The 26,970-nt window shown below is 48.8% G+C and overlaps 1 protein-coding gene across 3 annotated transcripts in view; it reads left to right on the top strand.

Annotated features, from left to right (window-relative positions):
- The first annotated feature begins 20,868 nt into the window (after nucleotides 1–20,868).
- PCCB (propionyl-CoA carboxylase subunit beta) overlaps nucleotides 20,869–26,970 on the top strand; it is a 41,523-nt gene continuing 35,421 nt past the window's right edge. Inside the window, exons 1-3 of one of the 3 annotated variants that reach the window (XM_041004578.1) lie at nucleotides 20,869–21,080; nucleotides 23,992–24,111; nucleotides 25,583–25,651. In XM_041004578.1, coding sequence (XP_040860512.1) covers nucleotides 20,898–21,080; nucleotides 23,992–24,111; nucleotides 25,583–25,651 — 372 coding nt within the window. In that variant the 5' untranslated portion in view covers nucleotides 20,869–20,897. Of the gene's footprint in view, nucleotides 21,081–21,305; nucleotides 21,399–23,991; nucleotides 24,112–25,582; nucleotides 25,652–26,970 lie in introns of those variants that run through there. The other 2 variants (XM_041004587.1, XM_041004595.1) reach the window with 2 other exon arrangements.

Below are 26,970 nucleotides of genomic sequence, written 5' to 3'. Positions count from 1 at the left end.
CCCTTCCAGCTCCCTGCCTGTGGCCTGGGAAAACAGTCGAGGACGGCCCAAAGCTTTGGGACCCTGCACCTGCGTGGGAGACCCAGAATAGGCTCCTGGCTTCGGATCGGCATAGCATCGACCATTGCGGCTCACTTGGGGAGTGAATCATCGGACGGAAGATCTTCCTCTCTGTCTCTCCTCTCTGTATATCCGCCTTTCCAATAAAAATAAATAAAATAAATCTAAAAAAAAAAGTGGAATAGCCAGGACATGAACCAGCACCCATATGAAATGCCAGTGCTTGCAAATGGAGGATTAGCCTGTTGAACCACCATGCAGACCCCCCAAGTAGTGTCTTAATTCCCACTGAACCAAAGGTGCACCCGAACCCCTAAGGGTTCTCAGGAGTCACCACTTGAAATAAGAGAAAACCAGTTTGGCACTGGTTGGTAGAAGAAGAATGCAAAGTCCAGAACCAGAAGTACCACTGCCGGTAACTTAGAGATGTGAAAACTTTGTTCTTTCATACTATGCTTAGTGTCTTCTTCATAACACCTTTAGGCCAAAAGAAATATGAGGCCGCTTTCTGAGTAGTTAGCTCTAAAAATGTGATAAGTATTTATGTCTTAACGTTGCAGCTGTTTGAAAAGGTAATTGGCATACAGTGAAAGTTATTTTATCTGCTTCTTAAATAGCTGAAATCCCTTCTGAGTATGAAGTATACACCCTGAGTCCCGCACAGCATCTCAAACCTTACAGTAACAGTCACCCTGCCGCCTTTACTTGCTGGCTGCAGTGATTCTTGTGCAGTGCTTTTGTATCAGCACCAGCAGAAACTCGGCTTTGTAAGGATGTGAAGGAAGATGCTGATGTACGATGACTGACTGATGAAACCGTGAGTATGTGAAGTTAAAAGTTTGCAAGTATCCAACCAATGTGTTTCCTTCAAAATGTTGAGATATCCTAAAGCTTTCCTGTGAGTTGCCTTTTGGGCAGGGGTAGAGGTTTGGGAAGCACAGATCTGCTAATAACCCAGCATGAAGATACTTTCTTTTATTAAAAATAAAACTTGTTTTTATTGAAAACACAGGTTTACAGAAGACAGACAGAAAGATGTGTCATCTACTGGTTCAATCCCCAAGAAGCTGCAACAGCCAGATCTGGGCTGAGCTGAAGCCAGGAGCCAGGAGCTTCTTCTGGATCTCCCACGTGGGTGCAGGGTCGCAAGGCTTTGGGCCGTCCTCCACTACTTTCCCAGGCCACAGGTGGGGAGCTGGATAAGAAGTAGAGCAGCCAGGACATGAACTGGCGCCCTAATAGAATCCCAGATCTTGAAGCAGGAGCATTAGCCAGCTGAGCCATTACACTGAGCCTGATATTTTCTTTAAAACTTTTCATTTGCTGGTGTATTCCCCAAATTGCTGCAAAAGAAGGAGCTGGGCCAGGATGCAGCCAGGAGCCAGGAACTTCCTCCAGGTTTCTCACATTGTAGCATCCTCTTGTGCTTTCACAGTTATGTTGTCAGGAAGCGTAATTGGAAGTGGTAGTCAAGGGGTGTCAGCACTGCAGGCTGCAGCTTAACTGATCATGCCACAATGCTGGCCCCTAAAACATTTCCACAGGAAAATAGTCATTAAGGTGGTTTCAACTACTTTAAAATTAAAATCGACCCAGTTTTCCAGATTGAAAATGTACATTACACCACATAGTAGAATATTATGTAGCTATTAAAATTATGTAAAATGTGTTATTGGCATAAATGTTCAAACTATGTTAATATTTTCAAATCCTGGTTAACAATATGATTTTAGAAAAATTAAATATTCATGCACAGTAAAAAGTCTGTAAAGATATATACCAAAATATTAATTTATCCTAGACTGCGGGATGATGGAAAATGATGGGTTTTCTTATTGTTGATCAATGCACGTGAGCAGTAGCTTTCCCTCTGGGGTGGGCATTTAGCCCAGTGATGAAGATCGCTGCATCCCACCAGCAGTCCTTGCTGTGGCTCATAACTCCAGGTTCCTGCTGGTGCGAAGCCTGGGAGCCAGCAATCATGGCTCAAGCCACTGAGTGCCCGTCATCTACAGTCCTGGTTTCTGGCTTTGATGTGGCCCCATCCCAGCCATGGATAGGTCTCTGGGGGGCAAACCAGTGAAGGGAGCTTTCTCTCTGTCTCTGCTTAGCTCTCTCTGCCTCTGTGTTCTCTCTTAAATATATTTTTAAAAATCTATTTAAAAAAAAAAAAAAAGAGTCTCTCCCTTCCCTTCTCCAAGAGGGAGAAGTACTCCCCTCTGATTGTGCTTGCCACAGGATGTTGCAATTGTTGGTTTAGGCCTGTCTTCTCCCCATTATGCTATAAATGTCAGAAGGCAAGGTATTCTCTCTCCTTGCTTTTTTTCTTCATTACCTAGCAAAGGATCTGATTTTACTACTTGTTAAAATAATAATCACTAGAGATGTGATAAAGCCGGTAAAGCCATCAGTACAGTGTGGGGAGTATAGCAGGCGTGAGCCAATGGGGAGAGACCAAAATGCATTACAAATTTAGAGGCAGTTCTTCAGCTTAAGGTCTTTAATAGATCCAAGAGTATAGATTGATTTGAAATGCTCAGAACACCAATCAGCAAGTAGTCATCGGTCACATCTGGCGCTCTGGGGACCATAAGGTAAATGCAGAAGGAGTGACGCGTTCAAACAGTAAGCCTCAGGAGGCTGGCACTGTGGCTCAGCAGTCAAGCACCACTGGTGACGCTGATGATGGTGACCCATACGAGCACCAGCTCATGTCCTGGCTGCTCTGCAATAACGAGTCTAGGAAAGCAGCAAATAATAGCTAAAGAATCTGGGGGACCTGCCATCCATGTGGGAAATGGATGAAGCTCCTGGCTCCTGGCTTCATCCTGGCCCCGTCCCAGCCATTACAGCCAGTGGGGGAAAGATCTGTCTATAACTTTCAGATTAAATAATGAAATCTTAAACTAACAAATTGTGTGTGTGTGTGTTCCCACCTCAGGGTGGTAGGCAGGCAGAGGGGCTTTTGGACACTTAGCCCTTTACAACATTTGCACACAGCTAATGTCTGTGTTCCTTTCCGTCTCCTCTTTCACCCTCTTTCCCTGTGTGCTCTCCTTTTCCTTCCGCCCTTTAAACCCCTAAAAGTGATGTTTCCTCCTCCATCTTCTCAAACTGCATTCTCCATGTCTTCCCAGCATCTTCACCTAATCCATCTATTGGAAAGCGGTAATGGTATAATCTAAACCCAAACAGATCTTCAGAGACTTTTCAGAGTCATACTTCTTTAGAGGGAGTAGTTAACCAGATGAAAATAAACCAGGGTATAATCCAGACCAGTCTTTTTGTCTTCCCTGTCCATAACTCTCTTTTACCAGACTTCCTCTTCTGTTCTCTGTTCTGTTGGCTGTGGCCATACTTTCCCCTTTCCTCAGTCCTGGAGCCCCAAGAGCCACTGTCCTTTTCATATCAATTCCTGCTGATACTCTTCTATCACATTTTTCAAATCAATGCATTTACCTGTTTATTACTTGTGAAATCCTTATTTAGGTACAAACATTATGACATACTGAGTTAGACTGTCGCTTAGAAAGGCTGTACGCTATGTTGGGAAGTCTGTATTACACCTACTTTCTAATGCCCCTGTGAAGCAGCTGTTGGTAGATGCCCAGCCAGGCTCCGACAACTTGCATGGGAGACACTGACAGAGTTTCTACTCTGGTTATTATAGGTGTTTTAAGAGTGAAAAAGTGGGGTCCAGTGTGATAGCCTAGTGGCCTTTGCTTTGCATGCACCAGGATCCCATAGGGGAACACATTCGTGTCATGATTGCTGCACGTCCCACCCAGCTCCCTGCGTTTGGCTTCAAAGAGCAGTCAAGGATGGCCCAAAGCCTTGGGACCATGCACTGACCTGAGAGACCCACAAGAAGCTGCTAGCTCCTGGCTCCTGGCTCCTGGCTCCTGGCTCCTGGCTTCAGATCAGCCCAGCTGCAGCTGTTGCAGCCACTTGGGGTGTGAACCAATGGATAGAACATCTTTCTCTCTGTCTCTCCTTCTCTCTGTAGATATGCCTTTCCAATAAAAAATAAATAAATAAAATCTTTTAAGAAAAGATTTTATTTATATTTCTTGGAACCAGCAAACAGAATATCTTTCTGTCTCTCCTTCTCTCTGTAGGTCTGCTTTGCCAATGCAAATAAAATAAGTCTTAAAAAAACAGTGAACCGGTGGATGGAAGAGATCTTCCCCATCCACCTTGAGAAACAAATAATAACACTTATTTTAGCAAGCAGTCCAATACCCATTTGTTTTATCCTTCAGATATTAAAATTGCTTTCAGCTTCTTCATTCCGAATGCCAGCCTTACGAAGACACTCGCTTTACGGGTAGGTCATCCACCCAGCCCAGCACCAGGTACAACCTAAAGCACCTGCCGTTTTTATTCCCTGAGACACTTTCAACACTATTCAAATGCCTATTAAATTTGTCCATTCATTTATGCAACCAACATTTATTGCCAGTTATATGCCAGGCATTCAGAATACAAAAATGAATAATTCAACAGTTTCTAGCCCTCAAAGAGTTCACAGTCTACTTGGGGCGGCAGCTATGCACACAGCCAACTTATGATTTAAAGTAACGATTTAGGGATGTGCTTGATGTAAATCTCAAATGTCTTAGCAGATATTTCTGTTACATTATGGGTTAAACAAGCTTGTGTGGACTTTCCTGAGAAAACAACTGCAATTATTCATAGTGTTGTTTCCAAGGGAGAATGTGTTCTGCATTCCAAACAGTCAATTTAAAGTTGAATTTTTGGAACATTGCCGGAAGTCCTTAGGGGTTGTCCATTTCTTCACTAAGAATTGTCTTAGAACAATTTACAACTCCCACCTGTTCTACAAGGCCTAAGGTGTGACCTGAGGGCTGCAGCCGGTGCTCACCAGAGCCCAGCAGGCACTATTGAGATGGTCCCTGCTTAAGTAGGCTGAGTCAAGCAGGTAGGTCCAAACGAGATCATCTAATATTTCACTAGTAGAGAAAATAGTGAAGAATTGCCCCTGAAGTGAGTGGTCATCAAGGGTTAAGAATCACAGCTCTGTGAAATAAGAGAGGGGGCAGACAGGAGACGTAAAACGGAAATGCAGGAATGGTTCCTATTTTGGATAAGATAACATATGTAACACATTTGACAAGATTCAAGATGGCCTTTGCATCTCCCCTGCAGGCTAAGAATGAGAATTCTTAACATGAATTTGAGCAAGCCAGACTTTAAAATATGTATATATTTTTTATATTTTATTTTATTTATACTTTATATATTTATATATGTTATATATAAGTATATAGATATAATGTTTTATATTTTTATATATATTATATATATTATTTTTTTATATATTATTTTTTCTTTTTCTTGGGTTTGGTGCAATGGCTCAGTGACTAAATCCTCACCTTGCATGTGCCAGGATCCCATGTAGGCATCAGTTTGTGTACCAGATGCTCCACTCCCCATTAGGCTCCCTGCTTGTAGCCTGGGAAAGCACTAAAGGATGACCCTAGGCCTTGGAACCCTGCACCTGTGTGGGAAACCCAGAAAAAGCTCCTGGCTTCTGATTGGCTCAACTTGTTGCATTCACTTGGGTAATGAACAGTGGATGGAAAATCTTTCTCTCTGTCTCTCCTTCTCTCTGTATGTTTGACTTTATTTTTAAGATTTTATTTTTATTATTATTTTTTTTTTTATTGGAAAGGGGGATATACAGAGAGGAGAGATAGAGAGGAAGATCTTCCGTCCGATGATTCACTCCCCAAGTGAGCGCAACGGCTGGTGCTATGCCGATCCAAAGCCAGGAGCCTCTTCCAGGTCTCCGACGCGGGTGCAGGGTCCCAAAGCCTTGGGCCGTCCTCTGCTGCTTTCCCGGGCCACAGGCAGGGAGCTGGATGGGAAGCGGGGCCGTCGGGATAGAACCGGCGCCCATATGGGATTCCTGGGCGTGCAAGGTGAGGACCTTAACCACTGTGCCACCGCGCCGGGCTCTGTATGTTGGACTATTCAATAAAAATAAAATAAATCTTTAAAAAAATCCAGAAACAGGAAGAGCAATATTTGGGGGACCAACTTTACTTATGCTGCCATATTCTTTTGGGAAATATTATGGGTTTAAAAAAAAATTCTAACCTCAAATCTGTACTCCCATATTGCTCTGAAAGCATATTTCCAGGCCTGGCGGCGTGGCCTAGTGGCTAAAGTCCTCACCTTGAACATGCCAGGATCCCATATGGGCGCCAGTTCTAATCCCAGCAGCTCCACTTCCCATCCAGCTCTCTGCTTGTGGCCTGGGAAAGCAGTCGAGGACGGCCCAAAGCCTTGGAACCTTGCACCCGTGTGGGAGACCGGGAAGAGCTCCTGGCTCCTGGCTCTTGGTTCCTGGCTTCAGATCAGCGCAGCACCGGCCGTTGTGCTCACTTGGGGAGTGAATCATGGGACGAAAGATCTTCCTCTCTGTTTCTCTTCCTCTCTGTATATCTGACTTTGTAATAAAAATAAATAAATCTTAAAAAAAAAAAAAAAGAAAGCATATTGCCAGTGCAACTTGTGTCTTGGGATGCATGTCTGCATTTGTCCAGTCTACCATCCTGTACCAGGGCTCGGGAGAATGCCTCTGGTTGACCACTCCCAGGCCTCTCGGGCTCCTAATTCCAGCGTTTTATTGCACAGCCTCCTCCTGCTGGAATCCCCTTCCCTCTTGGAATGCTGCTGGGATAGCTCCATCCCAGCTTTTTCTCAGGGCCCGACTCATCCTTGCTAGGAAAAATGTGGGAGTGTATTTTACCCACAGTCGATTGAACGAACTCCTTTGCTCAGACGAAGTTTCCTGCCCAAAAATACACTTGCCCAGGAACCCAGCCTCCCCTCCTCACTCTCTTGCACCCCCAATCCCTCTGAAAATTTACAGTAGAGGAGAAGCACCGCTTCTCTGGCAGGGGATGCAAAAGGCTCTCACCATAACCACACGACTCTAAGGCTGGGATCTATTTCTTCCCTCCTTTTCTAAGAACTGGGGAGAGTGAGGGTATGGGCGGAACCCCGGACCTACAGGGGTGTGTTGCCTCTTAGCCCCAAGGAGGATGCAACAGTGAGGCTGCTTCACTGTGCTTGAGTTCTGGAACAAAGGGAGGGGCCACCTGAAAATGTCTGCATTGTTAATCAAGGCTTAACCCCATTCTCCTAGATGCAGCAAAGCTGTTTGTTTGTTTGTTTGTTTAAAGATTTATTTTATTTTTATCAGAAAGTCGGATATACAGAGAGGAGAGATAGAGAGGAAGATCTTCTGTCCGATGATTCACTCCCCAATTGAGCGCAACTGCCGATGCTATGCTGATCCGAAGCCAGGAGCCTCTTCCAGGTCTCCCATGCGGGTGCAGGGTCCCAAAGCTTTGGGCTGCCCTCAACTGCTTTCCCGGGCCACAGGCAGGGAGCTGGATGGGAAGCGGGGCCGCCGGGATTAGAACCGGAGCCCATATGGGATCCCTGATGTGCAAGGTGAGGACCTTAACCACTTGTGCCATCGTGCCGGGCCCTGTTTTTGTTTTTTTAATCACATCTTTGTCCTCCCATTGATTTGAGATTTGCTGCCGCCTGAGTTTTTTCACGTGCGTGTACCCTTTTTCATTGGCTGCTTAATTCCTTCCACTTGAAATTTCTATTAAGATTCCTAAAGCGAACTAAATAATCTACTTATTCTGTCTTTTCATTTCTTCTGGGTTTGAGTTCTTATTTTTATTGAAAGGCAGATATACAGAGAGGAGGAGAGACAGAGAGAAAGATCTTCCGTCCGTTGATTCACTCCCCAAGTGACCGCAACAGCTGGTGCTGAGCCAATCTGAAGCCAGGAGGCTGGAACTTCATCTGGGTCTACCATGCGGGTGCAGGGTCCCAAGGCTTTGGGCTGTCTTTGACTGCTTTGCCAGGCCACAAGCAGGGAAGCTGGGCCGCCAGGCTTAGAACCAGTGCCCATATGGGATCCTGGCACATTCAAGGTGAGGACTTTAGCCACAAGGCTACTGTGCCTGGCCCCTATAAATATATATTTTTAAAAAGATTTATTTATTTATATGAAAGCCAGGACTAAAGGAGAAGAGAGAGACAAAGATCTTGTTCACTCCACAAATGACTACAATGGCCAAAGCTGGGCCAGGCAAGGGCCAGGAACGTAGTTCAGGTCTCCCACGTGGGTTACAAGGGACCAAGCACATGGGCCATCTTTTGTTGCCTTAGGTGCATTAATAGAGAGCTGGAGTGGAAGTGGAGCAGCCAAGACTCAAACTGGCGCTTAGACAAGATGCTGACATCACAGCCAGATGCTTAATGTGCTGCTCCACACCTCCTACACCCTACAGAGGATGTTCTGCTGCGCTCTAAAATGCATCACTGTGTTGGTATTGAGGCTCTGCTTTCCATGGGCTGCTCACAGTAGGTTGAGAACATGGCAGAAATACCAAGGCACTCATGCCTAGGAGATGCCAGATGTCTGACAGGCAACCATGGTTTGATAAATCACAAAGAATGTTGCCAAGCGGCCTTTAGAACCACAGTGTGGTTTCGATCCAGTTCTTCTTTCACTCTAGATCAGAACTGCATTGCAATCTGATGGCCTTCCAGGGCTCCCCTACGTGGCTCCCCACTTAATTTCACAATCATTTTCTCTCATAACTTTTGGTTGCACAGTTAGTCTCATCTTATATTCACTAGTCAGAGTTCCAGACAGACACAGATGGTACCAAGAATGGTCCAAGATTGGAATTTGGGCCAGCTCATCCACTGCCCAACAGGTAAAGAGGATGTCACCCTAGTAAATGAGGCATAGATAGTTCCTGGCACAAGGCAGTAGCCCAACTACTAAAGATTTCACCAAGATCATCCTTGAAAATATCCCAGTAATGGAGAATTCTGGGAGCAGATGCGCTGATATTTTAAAAAGAGGAGGGGGAAGGATAATTTCTACAAAAGTGGTAAAGTCAGGTGGTTACTTTGCATCCTCCAAAGAGATAACGAGAGATTGAGGAGGTTTACAAGCAGTTTTTGGTTAAGCAAGAGAACCACAGGGTTTCTGGGAGAGTTTACAAAGAGATCCTTATCTGGCAGGGAATGGGAATATGCAGCTGAGTGGCGGGCTGAAGACCTCATTGTTAGGGTAGCCGGCCTTGCAGTGGCGCTGAAGTTCTAATAGAAAGGCAGCATTCGGAACACCAGGGGCGGGTCGTGCAGGACGGAGCTCACGCATCTAATCAGAGACCCCTTATTTCACACTGTGAACCCAGTAGTCTGAGAAGCAAAAACTAGAAGTAGAAATCATCCCATTCACTCAGTGCTGCCTGATTGAGGGATTTTGTGCTGTTTGTCCCAACAGCTTTTGACTCTGCAGGGTTAGAAGTCCTGGTCCCCAAAGAGGGCAAATTTTTGCCTGAGGATGCAGCAAGGATCCTACTAAACTATAAGCTACAGCTGCCATCAGGACACTTTGAATTCCTCGGATCTAAGGACCAGCAGACAAAAAGAAAAATTGCTATTGACAGGTATAAGCTGGATGATTCAACTGAGTGCTTGGGTACTGCTTTGCTCTATTGGTAATGAGTGAGCAAGGAAGCCACACTGGCCTTAGGAAACTATGGTTATCTTTTCAGAATGAAACTTTGGGTCACATCATCAGGTAAGTCACCAAACCCTGCAATGGGTAGTGAAGGAGGGGCTGCTGAGTAGGGTCAACCGAAGCAACAGGTTCTATAGATTGCACTGCTAACCTCTATCTTCTGAGTTTTCTTTCAGGAAGAGAAGCCCCCAGAAGCCCTGGAGGAGATGCTGCCTACACCTGTGACAAGAGTCAGCTCTGCATGGTTCTACAAGTCGAATGTGGTGGCCACACAGATGCATCCTCCGTTCTCCAGCTGCAGGTGTGTAACTGACGGAGGCCCACAGCTGCCTGCTGAAAGCAGAGGCTCTATTCGTCATGAAGCATTACCTCTCCAAGTGTAGCAAGAAGCTAAAGCAGGTGGAATCAAAAGAAGAATCCTTCTATCATGGCTGCTGCTTAGCATAAGTGAAATTCCAGTCTCCAGAAAGGAATACCGAGGCTGGTTTGGCTGAAACAGGAAAGGCACATTCCTGGGTAGAAGGGCTGGGATATTCCAAAGGCAGAGGTGGAACAGTTCTTGTGTATTTACAGGCACTTTGGTTTTTTTGTTTTTTTAAAGATTTATTTATTTATTGGAAAGTCAGATATACAGAGAGGAGGAGAGACAGACAGCAAGATCTTCCGTCCAATGATTCACTCCCCAAGTGAGCACCACGGCTGATGCTATGCCGATCTGAAGCCAGGATCCAGGAACCTCTTCCCGTATCCCACACAGGTGCAGGGTCCCAAAGCTTTGGGTCGTCCTCAACTGCTTTCGCAGGCCACAAGTAGGGAGTTGGATGGGAAGTGGAGCTGCCAGGATTAGAACCGGCGCCCATGTGGGATCCTGGTGTGTTCAAGGTGAGGACTTTAGCCGCTAGGCCATGCCGCCAGGCCCACAGGCACTTTGAATGTAGCATTTTAGGAGGAGTCTTCATTGCCCAGGCTTGACAACAGCAGCTCCCGCTACACCCCAGGAGCCACTGTGCCTGTGACTGTAGTCAGTGGTTGTGAAGCGCCCATCCTCCAATCAGATCGAGAGCCGTACAGAACAAAGCCCATGTGTTCAATTACTAAGTGCAGGAGGCAGGAAGGGAGCCCAAAGTTTTCCTGTAGTTTACTGAGTACTGAGGAGAATAAGGAGACAGCCAGTTGCCTGAGGGGCTCATGGACATAGGCAGCTGGCTGACCAAGGCCGTTGGCTGAGCAGAGGAGGGGGGAAGAAGCAAAGGAGTATGAAGACAAATGTCTAGTTAGGGAAGAAGAGCTGGTCAGGGAGCATTGCAGTAGAAGGGCTGTGGACTGGCACTGCCTGCAACGTCACATCCCATCCCCAGGCAGCTTCAGCACTGGTTGCTCTGCTCCCTGCTAAGCTGCCTGGGAAAGCAGCTAGGCCCCTGCGACCTATGTGACAGAGCTGGATAGAGTTCTAGACTCCTGGCTTTGGCTTGACTCAGCCATGGCCTTTGCAGTCATTTCAGGAGTGAACCAGTAAGTAAAAGAGCTGCATGTCCTCTCTTCTCTAACTCTGCCCTAGTCAAACAAATCACATAAATTTATATATTAAAGAAAGTGAGGGTGGTTGTTGGGGTCCGTGCAGTAGATGTGGGGACATGAAGGGGGGAAGAGTGTTCCCTTGCAGGCAGGGCCGCAAGGAATTTCCCACTGTTCGGCAGGGCCCGCCCAGCGGATGTCTCTACAACCACCTGAATGCAGCTCCACCTTCTTTTGCATGGACACCGGACCACCCTGTGGAAGAATTCTAATCCATCCTGGCATTTGCTACTGCGAGGTTAACCTTTTGCTCAGCCTGAGCTTGGAGGTCAATATCTTGCAAAAAGGGCCCTTTATCATTCCTACTGTCTTGGCTGTCACCATTGAACCTATGCTAATCAAGGGACCTATATTTAGGCTTTCATTCTTTCCTTGATCTTTAAGTTCTCCTTTTCTTTGTGATACAAGATTGAAATGTAGGATAAGAATTGTAGCAGGAACTTCTAGGTACTGGCAGCAGGAACTTCTAGGTACTGGCAGCAGGAACTTCTAGGTAATACTATGGCAGAGTTATCTTTAGAAACACCCACTTGACCATGACGTAAAAAGTCTGAGCCAGAGTTTGACTGATTTTGTATAAATAAAGCGGACAGCTTTTGTGCATCGTCCATTATGATCATGAAATCCTAGTGGTCCATCTCTTTCTTTCCTCTTTACGCCTCATCCACGCACCCTTCGGGAGTTCCGAACTCAGCTGGAGCTGGACTCCGGCAGGTGGTGAGTTGGTATCGTAGGCTAATCCTCCTCCTATGTCACTGGCATCTTTTTTTTTTTTTTTATGATTTTATTTTGACATTTTTAACATAGTTAATTAGGGTAAGAAGGTTCAAGGGCTACATGAAAGTGGATAATACTAGTATGTTTTCCATATTGTTACCTTCATGTTTAAAGGGGGTTATTTAAGGGAGAAGGCCCACCCAATTTCCCACCCTCCCCAGGTCCCAGATGTAGGGCATGCTCTGAGGTTCTTGCTCAAGTGGTTTTGATATTGCCACAGTCATGAATCGCTGTCAATCTTGCCACTCCAAGCACTATGAGATCTTTGAAAAATCAACTGATTGACATAGTCCATCATAGCTGAGATGGTTGGTTGACCTGTTCTGTCTTCTCTCTTTTCTTCGTTAGGGTTCTGAGTCCAGCATTTAGATTAGGAAGATCTCCAAAGAAACTTCTTGTATGTGCTAACAAGTACAGGGCCTGGCACCGTCTATCGCTCCAATCAGCTGGTGGTTGCAGTTGCTGGGTTGGTTCTGTTTTCACTCCCGACTTCCACTGGAACCAATGGGTGTTGCAGTCCAGCCTGGTTCTGCCCAGCACATACTTGGTCCTCACATAAACCAGCGGGAGCTGCAGCCTAGGTTGGAGCGACCCACAATAACCCCCACCAGGCCCACTCCCTACCCTGGTTTGCCAATAAGTGTAGCAGTAATCCAGTCTGTCCCACACCCCATTCCACCCCAGCCGCTATCTTAGTTATCTTAGTTTTATGTCCTGTGAAAGTGGTAACCCAAGAAGGATGAGCCCACTATTTCCCTCCCAGGCCTCTCCCACTCCCAGATTCCAGTTGATGCTGCGTCTAAGCCCAAACACCCCTTGCCCACTTTAATTTTGCTTGCACCAGTAGGAATAATCCGCCCAGCCCGGCTTTTCCCTGATCTGGTCCGCATGAGGCGCACAGGTGTGGTAGCTCTGCCTAGTCTGGTCTGCCCCCATCCCAGCCCATGCTCTCCTGCGGAAGTAGCTGTCCTGCAAGGGAACCCTCCCTTATTCCCCTGCCGGCTCTGCCCACTTCCTTTCTTGTTCTCAGGCTGGTAGGGCGCTGCGGTCCCTTCCGGTACAGGCAACCTCACCTCGGCATTCCATAATGTGCACTAGTCTTTGTTGCGACCAACCCTAGGTCGACCCACACTGGTGCCTGGATTTGCCAGTGGATAATGTGGACAGATTCAGCCTGGTCTTGCCCCCACATCAGCCAATGTCACTGGCATCTTAACTGAGTACTGGTTCAGGTCCCAGCTGTTCCACTTCCCATCCAGCTGCTTACTTATGGTCTGGGAAACAGCAGAGGATGGCTCAAGTCCTTGGCCCGCTGCACCCACATGGAAGATTCAGAAAAAGCTCCTGGCTTCTGACTTCAGATCAGCTCAACTCTGGCCACTGTGGCTACTGGGGAGTGAACCAGCAGATGGAAGATCTTTTTTTTCTCTCTCCTGTCTGTCTCTTTCTCTCCCTGTGAATCTACCTTTCAAATAAAAATAAATACACGTTTAAAAAGATGAGTGGAGGGGCCAAGGCAACCTGTTCTGTAGCAGCAATTGGAAGAACGCAGCCAGGAATGTATAAGGCTCTTGCATAGAACTGCTAAAAGGCAGAAAATGATGAAAAGCTATCAATGAGGAACAAAAAGCAGATGGGAATGGACATGTGGACACACTCTGTGGAGGAAGTGGACATACAGGCAGACCTGGAGCAAACAAGGAGACTGGACCTCTGCAGTGACCTAGTGCAGCATACGTCTGAGTCATAAATCTTGGTATTTGTCAACCCAATCATACTTGCAAATGCAAATGAAGCTAGAGATTCTGACATGCGGTCATCCTAAATTCAGGACGGGTCCTAAGTTCAAAAGTTGGCATCAGAAAAAAAAAAAGGTGGCATCTGAATTAGAAACAGTGGTGGGAAATCACTCTCACACACACACACACACACACTCACACACACAAAACACAAAGAAAAGATCATGTGAGATTGGTGTTACATCTATACCAGAGCTACCAGAAGGTACAGGGAAGGTTCTCCATTAACAGGCTCAGTGCTTAGGCTGGCACTCAGAACACCCACATCCCATCCTGGGGTTCTGGTTCCAATCCAGCTTACTGCTGTGCATCTTGGAGGCTCAGGGATGTGGCTTCCTGCCGCCCATGATGGAAACCTGGTTGAGTTTTGGCCTTTGGTGTGGCCCAGTCCCAGTAGTTGTGGGCAACTGGGGAATGAAACAGCAGCTAGGAGTCTCTTCCTCCTCTTTATCTCCACTCATAGACAAAATACACAAACATTTTAAACCTAAGGGATTCAGACCTGGCATGGTAGCCTAGTGGCTAAAGTCCTCACCTTGCATGCACCAGGATCCCATGTGGGCGCCAGTTTGTATCCCAGCTGTTCCATTTCCCACGCAGCTCCCCGCTTGTGGCCTGCAAAAGCAGCAGAGGATGGCCCAAAGCCTTGGGACCCTGCACCCATGTGGGAGACCCAGAAGAAGCTCCTGGCTTCAGATGGGCTCAGCTCCAGCTGTTGCAGCCACTTAGGGAGTGAATCAGTGGACAGAAGATCTTTCTGTCTCTCCTCTTTTTGTAAAGCTGCTTTCCAATAAAAATAAGTAAATCTTCAAAAAAAAAAAAAAAAAGAAAAGAAAGGAATTTTTCTGTAGGCAAAGAATTCTACTGAAGTCAAATTGTTGGCTCCCAGAAACTGTGAGAGAATGAATTTCCGTTGTTTTATCACAGATCTCGTGGTAATTTGTTGTGACAGCTCTTGCAAATGAAACAATCTAATATCATTTTTGCAACCCTGCCAGCAGCAGCTGCGGCTGGCCGCCTGAGAGCCGAAGGAGAGTGAGTGATCCAGAAGGACTGACCCAAGATGGACCAATGCCTGGGGATGCAGATCAAGATGCAAGGACTGAGAGCAGCCGGGGTGCTGGGGTGGACAGAGGGAGGGAGTGAAAAGGATGGACAGATTCAGTAGGAAGGGGGTCGGGAAGGCAGCAGAAAAGTAGGAAGTGCAGGGATGGAGTGGAGCGATGGTTTGTGAGTACAGGGCCCCAGGGTGGGTGACTGAAGCAGAGCACAGCGGAGGGTATTAGCTGAAAGCTGAAGGATGCCTCTGGGAACAGCGGGGCTGAAGGCGACCACAGGAGGGAGAGCGCTGTGGAGGGAGAGCGCTGTGGAGCGAGGGGAAAGCTGGCAGGACGGTGTCGGGAGGCTCACTCTCTAAGAAAAAAGCAGCTGAGCTGGAGCTGAGGGACTGGCAGGGGCAGCTCTGGAAGAGAGATGAGCCACCGTGCGGCTTCCCAGAGCCTATGGTGAGATGATGAGGACTCATCAAGATGGAGGGGAAAATGTGTGTGGTCCAGGGAAGGGCAGCTTGTAGGTCTCAGTAAGGATCTTAACTGGGATTTAAGCCAGGCTTTCACTGCCCATCCTGTGCCACTAGAGAAGCATGGATCAGAAGGAAAAATGCAAATTTAAAGTATCTAATTTTTCTTCAGTTTTTCTTTAAACAAATGTGTAATTAATGTACAGTAGGAATCTTTTTAAAGACTTGTTTGTTCATTTATTTATTTATATTTTAAAGGCAGATCTACAAAGAGCTGGAAGGACAAAGATCTTCTGTCTGCCGATTCACTTTCCCAAATGGCTGCAGTGGCCAGAGCTGAGCTGATCAGAAGCCAGGAGCCAGGAGCTTCTTCTGGGTCTCCCACACAGGGTCCCAAGGCTTTGGGCTGTCCTCACCTGCTTTCCCATGTCACAAGCAGGGAACTGGATGAGAAGTGGAGCATCGGGACATTAACCAGTACCCACATGGTATCCTGGTGCATGCAAGGCAAGGACTTCAGCCATTAAGCTACTGTGGTGGCCCCATACAGTGGGAATCTTAAAAAGCTTAAGAAGCCCTCTGCCCATGGATAACAGCTGCTTTCCAGCGTGTCCTTTCATGCCCCCTACCTCTACCTGCTCAAGCTGCTCAACAAGGCACTGGGACCACCTGCACTGACAGTCCGGTGTGGCCTTCTAAACTGACTGCTGTGTTTGCTCGAGGCCACACCTTTCCTGGTTGCGCTCACACGAGCAAGGGCACCAGTACCAGGGCTGCAGGACTCCCTGGGGCTTCGATAAACTGGGCACAATAAGTTAAAAAAGTTCTCACCTGCCTTCCTTCCTTCACTTTTTATTTTTATTTCAACGTCATTTGTACAGAGAGGGGGAGACAGCTGGCCCGGCAGTTTGTTAGTAGCTTCAGGTACATCCTTCCATTTCAGATTGCTGCATTTGTGAGACAAGGTGTGATACTTCCCATTTTATAGGAGAGCAGACTGAGGTTAAGTTCACTGTCACATGGTGGTAACTGGGACTCACTTGTCTCTAGTCATGGTGTGACGAGTGAGAGATTTCGGGGGCCACCACTCTTGGCTCCTACTGAGGCCGTGGAGTAAATTTGTTTTATTCAGGAAGTCAGAGTCAAAGCAAGATTTGCACTCAAGCGTCTGACTCCAGATTTTTCAGTATAAGTGTCTTAGAAGTGGAGAAAATGACTAAAGACGTGGGAGGGTGATGCCTGCTTGCCATGGAGTCATTTCAAACAAGCAACCAGCAAAGGGGATGAAGGCCATGCCAGCACTTAGAGCGTGCTGGGATTCCAGAAGGCAGCCACGGGAGAGTTCGACCCTCCCCTTAGTGCCACTCATTCCAGGCTGGGATTTGGTTTCATGTGGGAAGAGTGGCACTAGAAGCCTGCAGTGGCCTGGGTGGGCAGTGGGTTAGTGAGAGGGGAGAGCGAGAATTAGCGGCAGGGTGTAATTGGGTTCAGTGAGCTCCCCTGTGTTGGGCTTTCTGTACAATTACCTTGCAGAAGTATGCACTCTAACCCAGCAGGAGAATCAGTGCAGACTGCAGGTGTCAGCATGGCTTGAAAAGGTGGCCAGGAATCAGTGATTTTTTTGTCTAGACCCACTGCAGTGCAGTTCCTAAGTACAGGAGCTGGCACTGTGGTGTAACAGTAAGGCTGCCAGCCTGGGTGCCGACATCTAGGACCAGCTCCTTCCTGCTGCTCTACTTCCCATCTGGCGTCCCACTCAAGCGCCTGGGCAGAGCACCCACGTGGGAGACCTGCAGGACGATCCTGCTTTCTAGTTTCGGCCTGGCCTAGCCCCAGCTGTGGTGGGCATTTAGAGGGTGAACCAGCAGATGGACAATCTCTCTCTACCTTCTCTCCATAACTGCCTTTCAAATAGTTAATTAATTAATTGAAAATCTAATAAATACATTATGAAGGTTTCTGTGTTCAGCCTTGTTCTGGGTGCAGAGGCTACAGTTAACAAGAGGTCAATGATTTCCACATTACGTGGGGTGTGCCTGAGGAGAGAAATTGACAGGCTGCTCCTGGACACAGAATCCCACTGCCCTCAGCTGAACTCGCTTTCTAGTTCCTGGACTTAGTCTCTTCATAATCTCATGGCAGTACCCCCAAGGCTGGGGACATAGCCGAGAGAGAGAGAGAGAGAGAGAGAGAGAGAGGATATGAATGAATATATATGAGTGTGTGTATATATATGTATGCGCCAGGCTAACACTGCTCCCGTTCCCTGGGCTGCAGTTTCCTTTTCAGAGATAACACATCAGGCTTGTTCAAGGTCTCCCCCGGCTCCCAAGGCCAGCCTTCTGTCCTAGAAAGTTAGGTTGGGCCAAGAGCTCCACTATAGAGTCTTGACAGAGGACTCTGGGCCTCAGCCCCTCTTGGTCCCCTGTATATGTAGGTAAACAATTCCTGCGCCAGGAAATGCAATTAGTTCTTGAGGGAGGAGATTTTTAAGGCTTTTGTTGAAAGCGTTTGCTCAGTTGCATTGCCTAACGTTAAAGTCCTGGGTCAGAGTTTGGACTTTGTGAAGGTCTGGCTATGAGCTAGATCTCGGAAGGATTAATGATCAACTTCAGCTGCTTTCTGAGACTAAACTGAGAAATATACACCTTGTTCTTCACCTTAAAGATTTGCCTGTTAGGAAAACAGACAAGCTCTTAACAGCTCAGTTCCCACTCCTTAGAGCAGTGGGTCTTAAACTTTAACAAGCATGGAACCTCCCCAAAAGTTATCTGCTAAAACAGATCACTGCCCCCGCCCTCAGAGCTGTTTATTCAGATCAGGGGAGAAGTCTGAGAATATGAGCGTTGGCTTTGCCAACCTGCTGAAACAGGTGAGGCTAAGCTGCTGTGTTGACAAGCTTACCCCCTTGACCCAGCTTAGATCAGATTTTCCTGAGTTCTTGCTTCGATTGGATCTGACCTGGGGCTCCCATATCCTGACTTGAAAAATACCAAGTGGTAGCAAGACTGCTTTCTTCCTGACATCTGCTCACTGTATCTGATCTGGGCTCCTGAACCCGATTCCTTCCTTTCCCCTGGAGGTGGTTTCGGTCACCCTGGCCTGCTTGAAGCAAGAATCTGCTAGGAGGGCAGAGCCCATCTCCCTGCTGTATGTGGTGTCCTTTGAGTAAGTTCCCATCCACAGACGCACACCCTGCTCCCTGTCTATGTCCATTCAGAGTGCAGCCCAGTGTTTTTCCTCAGGCCTGTGAACACCCCCAGTGCAGTGTTCCCTATGCCTAACAGAACAGTCCTGAGGAAATTCTGCCTTGTTGTTAACAAGTGTCATGGACAATTTTTGCTTTAATAGGGTTCACACTAGGGGACCCACTCGAAAGTGCAGATGACAACAACAAAATAAACTAGACAAATGGAATTACATCAAACCCAGAAGCTTCTGCATTGCAAAGGAGACAACAAAGAGACAAGAAAACATACTTGCAAGCTAATTATCAAAGGATTAATGTCCAGAAGATATCAGGCCCTCACAAAACCAAAACAACAAAAAAAACCAGTTCATTTAAGATATGGACAAAAAACCTGAATAGACAAGTCTCAAGAGAGGAAATACAACTGAGCAACAAATATATAAAAAAGTGCTTGGTATCACCAGCCAGCAGGGAAATGCAAAACAAACTCACAGTGAGATATCATCTCACTGCTATTATGAAAAGTACAGAAAGCAATAAATGCTGATGAGCATGTGGGAAAAGGGGAACCCTTGCACACTGCTGGTGAGAGTGTAAGTTAATACAGACACTATGGAAAGGAGAATTCTTACAAAACTGTAAGTAGAACTGCCATGGAAGCCAGCAATCACATCACTGGGTAAATATCCAAAAGATACGAAATCTGTCAAGGAGAAACCTGTTCATCGTAGCACTGTGCAAAAAACAAAGATGGGATCGGCTAAGGTGTCTGTCGTCGGAGGAACAGAGCTGTGGCATACCTGTGCCATGGAATACTGTTCAGCCTACAAAAGAATGAAGGGCCAGTATTGTGGTACAGTGACTTAAACCTCTGTCTATGATGGTGGCTTCCCATATGGATGCCAGTTTGAGTCCTATCTGCTTCTGGTCCAACTCTGTGTAGATGTGCCTGGAAGAGCAGCAGAAGATGGTTCAAATGTTTGGGTCTTTGCACCCATGTGGAAGACCCAGAAGAAACTCCTGGCTCTCGACGTCAGCCTGGCACAGCCAGCTGTTGCATGTGCAAGATCTCTTTTTCTATAACCGAACCTTGCAAACAAACAGAACTAAAAAAAAAAAAAAGAAGTCTGGTCATTGGTAACAACGGATGGACCTGGGACATGGTGTTGAGTGCAATGAGCCAGACACAGTTCTCTTACAGAAGGAACGTATGTTGTAGAAAGCCCTTGGCCATCCTGATAAATGACTCAGACACAGAAAGACCAATTCCACACATTCTCTTATACCTGGAAGTTGAAAAAAAATCTGCACACAAAGAAAGGGGAAGCTGGGTGTGGTTTGATGTGATAAATATATCATCATGAATATATTTTAAATAACAGGGGAAGCTGGGTGTAGCTCGTGGTGACACATCTATCACAGAACGTTTAGCAGCAAGCTATGCTTCCCATGGGGCATACCAGACGTCCGTGTGCCACTCACGATTTCTACTCTGTTCATTTAAAGGTATAAGAGTGTGGGGGCAGGAAGCAGGAGGGGAAGAGAGAATGAGAATGGAACTTCAGCCCCCTGCTTCACTGCCCAAATATTGGCACGGATGGGTCGGGCTGAAGGCAGAAGCAGCAACTCCACCTGGGCCTCACCTGCTGTCCGCCCACCCACCCCCACCCAGGGTGTGAATTCACAAGACGCTGGATGAGAAGCAGAGGCCGTAGTGCAGCCAGGGAGGCGTCCTGAGGGGCCCTGCTGCACCGCAGCGTCCGCTAGTCTCGGCTCTGGACCAAACCCCTGTACCGATCCTAGCTTCAGCTGCTTCACCTGTGAAAATCAGGCGTATCAGCTAACGCAAGCTTAAGTATTAACAGCCACACCTGTCTGTACAATACATGCCATGTGTCGGCTATGTTAGGAAGGAAACAATGGGAGAAATGCGGCGGGCCAGGAAGAGCAAGGACTAACTCGCTCTTCCGTGGCTCCAGGTGGGCGCCAGCCCGGTGCGCTAACCTCGCCTGCCCGCCCGTGGCGGCCCACGCCCGCCTGCCCACGCCCGCCTGCCCACGCCCGCCTGCCCACGCCCGCCCGTGGCCCAGCGCCCTGCGCCCGCCTGCCCACGCCCGCCCGTGGCCCAGCGCCCTGCGCCCGCCTGCCCACGCCCGCCTGCCCACGCCCGCCCGTGGCCCAGCGCCCCACGCCCGCCTGCCCACGCCCGCCCGTGGCCCAGCGCCCTGCGCCCGCCTGCCCACGCCCGCCCGTGGCCCAGCGCCCCACGCCCGCCTGCCCACGCCCGCCCGTGGCCCAGCGCCCTGCGCCCGCCCCGCTGCGCAGGCGCACCGCCGCTGAGCCCACTGCACACGCGTACTCGCGCGCACCGGCGGAGCCGACATGGCGGCGGCAGTGCGAGCGGCGGCGGCCGGAGCGAGGCTCCGCGGGGTCCCGAGCGCCCTGCGCACCGCGGCCCGCAGCCTCTGCAGCCAGCCGGCCTCGGTGAACGAACGCATCGAGAACAAACGCCGCGCCGCGCTGCTGGGAGGGGGCCAGCGCCGCGTCGACGCGCAGCACAAGCGAGTGAGTCCGGAGACGCGCGTGGGCCCCGCCCCCCGCGCTGCCGACCTATCCCAGCGCGCCCGGCCCGCCTCGCCAGCCAATCCGCGCGCTGCCTGGCGGGGCGGGGCGAGAGGAACTCGCGGAAGCCGCGGCCGCGCGACGGGCTGTGGAGACCCGCGCTCCAGTACCTCAGGTGGCCCGCGTGCCCACGGCCCCGTGCCCGTAGGAGGCGCGACGCCTTGAGCAGCAGCTAGCCATGCTCCCCTCACAGTCTTGTCAGAAGAGAGGTAGCGCTCCGTAGAAAGATCTGTGTTTGAAGGAGTGGTGGTGGGTTCTTTGGTAATGGAAGCAGAGACGCTGAGGCGTGTGTGTGTAAGAGCGCGGTAGTCACTGGGCAGGGGTCCATTAACCTGGCGTGGGGACATCCGAGCGTAAGGGACCTGTGGTACCCGAGGGCAGAGCTCCGGCAGCCGGCTGGCTGGGAAGCCGGCGGCCCCGCGTTTGGCCTGGCCGACCGTCGGCTGTGGGTGTCGGGGCAGGGATCGCAGCAGGCCCCGGGGGTGGGAGCGGTGGGCCCCCGCTGGAAGCCAGGCGTGCTGAGAGCCCCGGCCGAGCACCCAGCGACTCCGAGGGGCTGGAACTGGCGCCGAGGAGGCTCCGCCAGCCCTGTGAGGGGACCCGGACGGGGCAGGTCCTTGTTGACACGGGGGTTGAAGTGTGGTTGGGGTGCCAGCGTCGGGGCTGTTGCTCAGTCCCTGCCACTCCAGCCCCACCCCCTCCCAGGGAGTCCTGGGTTTGGAGGCAGACTCCTGTGCTGTTTTTCTTTTGCTAACGCTGACGTAATCAGGAGGTGGACTTGATTTAAAACTCGTGCCCCACCTCGCATTGGACTGTGTCCGCGGCATAGATTTCCCAGAAGTGGAGTAAGGGGGTCGAAGAATATGAATATTTTAAGAAATTCTGTGACCACATCACCAGAGTCCCCTCACCCAGCTAACCCTACATTGTCACACAGCAGTGTGTAGGATTGCCTGTGGCTTTTAAAACAAGCGCCCAGACCTTGGCCGCTTTCCTAAGGGGGAGGAGGAAATGGCCAACGCAGGTGTTTGGTGGTGGTGAGGCCAGAGGGCTGAGGCCCTAAAGCAGTGGGGGGTCTCGATGGAGTAAGGGCTTCTGTCTCCTCCAGAAAACAGTTTTTAGGATTTTTATTTATTTACTGGAAAGGCAGATATATATAGAGGAGGAGAAACAGATCTTCCTTCTGATGGTTCACTCCCCAAGTGGCCGCAATGGCTGGAGCTGAGCCAATCTGAAGCCATGAACCCGGAGCCTCTTCTGAGTCTCCCACATGGGTGCAGGGTCCCAATGCTCTGGGCGATCCTCTGCTGCTTTCCCAGGCCACAGGCAGGGAGCTGGATGGGAAGTGGAGCTGCCGGGATTAGAACCGGCGCCCATTTGGGATCCTGGCGCGTTCAAGGCAAGGACTTTAGCCACTAGGCCATGCCACTGGGCCCGTTTTACTTGAGTTCTTTAGCATCCTCTCCTCACCCCTCTTACTTGGCTGCTCTGTGCCATGTGGGCCAAGCAGCCCGTGTCTGGGCTGGGGCTGCAGCAGGAGGCACGGTTTGGGCCGTGGTGAAGTGTGCTTCTGTGGGTTTCCCTGGAACCTGGGGCGTTGCCTTAGATCCTTCTTTAGGCCTGTGTTAGTTCCACCTCCTGATTTTCTATTGTTTTTTCCTTAATTTTTTTATTGTTGTTATTTTCCATGGTACAGTTCTGTAGGCTTAACGCTCCCCCCTTTCCTTCCTTCCTTCTCATAATCCCCTCCTGCCACCCCCCATTACCACGGTAGTATAGTCTCTTAGTAACAGTCAAGTTTAATTTTCTGCTTTCTGAACGTATCATGGTATGAAAGGTATATAGGAAATGGCAGACAATCTACTATCATATTGTTAAGGGGTATTAACTGTTTCCTAGGGAGTCCTACTTTTATTTGGAGTAGACACATACTGCAACGTGTTTTTACTTCCTGGCATGCTAGTCTCCCTTATACAGCTCATCTTTGAGAATATATGTATATACTTGATTATATCCACTTGTTTTGTGCTTTGCATAAAGGCTGTGTTATATCAGAGAGCACATGATATTTGTCCTTTTGGGACTGTATTCACTAAGCATAATGGTCTCCAGTTGGGACCATTCTGTTGCAAACTCATTCTTTTTTATAGCCATGCAGTAGTCCCTAGGACAGATACACCACAGCTTCTTTATCCATTGACGAGCATCCATGTTGTTTCTGTGTCTTTGCTATTGGGTCATATGGTAGGTCACTTCTCAGTTTGAGCACTCCTCACACCTGGCTTTCCATTGGTAATTTACCTTTGAAAGTTTACTTAGAAGGAAGAGTGACATGGAGTGGAGGTTAGAGAAGGAGGGAGGGGGGCTAACGACAATGGGGTGAGGGAGAGAATGAGGCTTCCATCTGGGTCACGTCCCAATGCCTACAACAGCCCACACCAGAACAGACTGAAGCCAGGAGCTCCTTCCAGGTCTCCCACGTGGGTTCAGGGGCTCCCCGGATATGGGCTGTCCTCCACTGCTTTCCCAGCTGCATTCACGTGAAGCCAGCCAGGGCTTGAACTGGCACTCTGCATTGGAATGCGAGCATTGCAGGTGGCAATGGCTTAACCTGACAGACTACGATGCCAGCCCCTTCCGTTTAATTATTCACGTTCCCAGCTGTCTGCCTGGGCTTCCTCGCCAGCTCGCTGTTATTAGCACCTGTCTGCCACGAGCACGCCTGCTAAGCTGGAGGCTGTTCTGAGAGGTGAAAGGGCAGGACTGGCTGTCCTAGCCCCTTGGAACATCCCTACTTTGCTTCCTGACTTTGTCTTTGAGGACCTCTCTGAGTGATTGTTGTGTTTTCTCTTAGGGAAAGCTCACAGCCAGGGAGAGGATCAGGCTTCTGCTGGATCCTGGCAGCTTCATTGAGAGCGACATGTTCGTTGAACACAGATGTGCGGATTTTGGAATGGCTGCTGATAAGAATAAGGTATCTTTCCTTTCATTTTTTTAAATTTTATTTATTTAAAAAGATTTATTTGTTTTGATTGGAAAGGCAGATTTACAGAGAGAAGGAGAGACAGATCATCCATGCGCTGGGTCACTCTCCAAGTGGCCACAAGGGCTGGAGCTGAGCAGATCTGAAGCCAGGAGCAAGCAGCTTCCTCTGGGTCTCCCATGTGGGTGCAGGGTCTCGAGGCTTTGGGTTATCCTTCACTGCTTTTCCAGGCCATGAACAGGGAGCGGGGTGAGACGTGGAGCAGGTGGGGCATGAACCGGCACTCTTACATGATCCTGGAACCTGTAGGGGGAGGATTAGCCAGTTGAGCCATTGTGCTGGGCCCTTTTTGGAGATTTATTTGAAAGGTAGAGAGAGAAAGAGAGATTTTCCATCTGCTGTTCACTCCCTAAGCGGCCATAGCCCAGGCTGGGTCAGGTTGAAGCAAGAGCCAGGAATTTCTTCCAGGTCCTTCACATGGGAGCATGTTGCCCATAGCAGGGAGCTGAATTGAAAATGAAGGCGTTGGGATTCGAACTGGTTACCTATATGCGATGCTGCATCACGGGCAGAGGCTTAAGCTATTGCTCCACAGTGCCAGCCCTTTAACTCACTTTTGACTCACTTTTCTCTGTGTGTATGCTAGCTGTAACTGAAGATCTGTGGGTCCTAACAAGAACCTGTGCAAAATGGTGGGTTTGACATTTTAAGGTTTTGTGTAGGGGAAGTAGCTTGAAGAAGTTACCATGTGCATTTAATTATTCGTAATTAAATTCCTCTTATTAGAGAGGCCGAGGGAAAGCATGAACTATCACAGGTGCTCCTCTTCCATCTGCTGGTTCAGCCCTCACATGCTTGTGGCAGCCAGGAGTCAGCTGAGCAAAGCTGGGAACTGAAAACTCAGTTCTCCCATTTGGTGGCAGGAACCGACCTGCTTCTGCCACCCCTGTGGCCTGCAGGGTCCGTGGTCCGAGGATGCTGACTGAGGCCTGCAGGGTCCGTGGTCCCAGGATGCCGACTGAGGCCTGCAGGGTCCGTGGTCCCAGGATGCCGACTGAGGCCTGCAGGGTCCGTGGTCCCAGGACGCCGACTGAGGCCTACTTTGGGCTGTGGTCCAGGACGCCGACTGAGGCCTGCAGGGTCCGTAGTCCCAGGACGCCGACTGAGGCCTGCATTGGGCTGTGGAGTTGAACAGTGCAGCAGGTGACGCGGGGGTTTAACCAGGGTCTTTGTGTCCCTCTTCCTGTGAGCATTTATAGTGCTGGCTCTCAGGATCTCTAGATTGTTTTTGCTTTTACCCTTCAGTCCTGTTGAAGAAGCAGTAGCCCAGTAGTTGCATTGCGGAGCCATGGAAGTGTCCATTAAGTTTGTATTTTGGTTCTCCTTGAGAGACAGTTGCCTAGTTCATTGAAAAAAAAACTTGTATCTTTTTTTAACCTTCCTTTTTTCATTTCTCTGGTAGTTTCCTGGAGACAGCGTCGTCACTGGACGGGGCCGAATCAATGGAAGATTGGTGTATGTCTTCAGTCAGGTATCCGAGAAGGGGAACTTTCCTGGGGCGGGCAGGGAGCAGAATACCTGCAAGGGGTCAGTCTTGGGGAATGGAAACTTGACTGTGGTTTGGGTCAAAAGGGGGATTGGGGTTTTTCAGTGTGTACGTCCAGACTGTTACCTGTTTTCTTGAGGAGAATGAGTTGTTAGCTTTAGGGAGGATCACAGGACAGTGCTTTGTACAAAGCTGCCCCAGGAACCAGGATTGCTTTGGGTGTGTGCCTGGAGGGCAGCTGGGTCCCGGTGTCGTGTGCAAACAGAATAGTGGGCAACCTGGGCAGAGTAGATTGGACTTTCTTTTTTTTTAAATTAAAAAATTATATTTTCCATGGTTTAGTTTTATAGATAAAAATTCCCCCTCCTCTCTCCCCTTTCTCCTCCTCTCTCCCCTCCTCTCTCCCCTTCCCCCTCCTCTCTCCGCTTCCCCCTCCCCTCTCCCCTTCCCCCTCCTCCGTCTCCTGCTGCCACTTGCCCTGCCATATTGTCAAAGGTGACTTGCCTTTCTGAACCACAGTCCCTGCGCTTGGGGTTAACATGAGGTGTTCAAAGTTTCTTCAGACTGCTCAGGTCAGATAGAGTTTGTTCACACTGGCATTCTCAGACTGTTCGAGGTTAAATAATGGCCCTCAGAGATGTTCACATTCTAATCTCCAGAACTGGTAAATTTATGTGGCAAAGGGAAATGAAGATCATTAATTAAAAAAGATGTTTGAGCAGCTGACCTTGCAGTAGAAAGCCAGGGTCCCCCAGGTGAGCCCAATAGGCTCTCAAGGGTTCTTCAAGGTGGAAGAGGGCAGCAGGAGCAGAGGTCAGTTGATTACAGTCTGAGAAGGGTTTCACCTGCCGTGGTTGGCTTTGGAGATGGAAAGAGAGAGAGATGGAAGGCTGGAGAAGGCAAGAAAACAGCTTCTTCCTTGGGCCTCCAGAGGGGAGCAGACCCCCACAACATTTTTGAGGTTTAACAGTCACAGAGTTGTAAGTTGGTGTTGTTTTAGGCCACTGGATTTGTTAGTTTGTTCCGGCAATGAAAGAAAACAAATAAGGAAGTGTTGTGTAGTCTTTGGACTTGAGTTTCTCCTTCAGAGCTGGAGTATGTGTATAATTCTAAATGTTTTGTTTCCTTTACACGACGAACAAGTTAGTAGTTACCCAGGAGCCCATGTGGGATGCCAGTGTTTCAGACAGTGGTTTCGCTTGTTACATCACAAGCGTGGCTCCTTGGTTAATTTTAAATTTATTGTGTTTGGGCCATAGTTAATTACTAATTAAATTGTCCTTAAAATGTTGTAAAACTCTTGT

Source organism: Ochotona curzoniae, unplaced genomic scaffold (assembly GCF_017591425.1).
Source record: "Ochotona curzoniae isolate NIBS_2020 unplaced genomic scaffold, NIBS_Ocur_1.0 contig_1302, whole genome shotgun sequence".
NCBI classification, from domain to species: domain Eukaryota; kingdom Metazoa; phylum Chordata; class Mammalia; order Lagomorpha; family Ochotonidae; genus Ochotona; species Ochotona curzoniae.
This window is presented reverse-complemented; position numbering and strand designations above follow the sequence as displayed.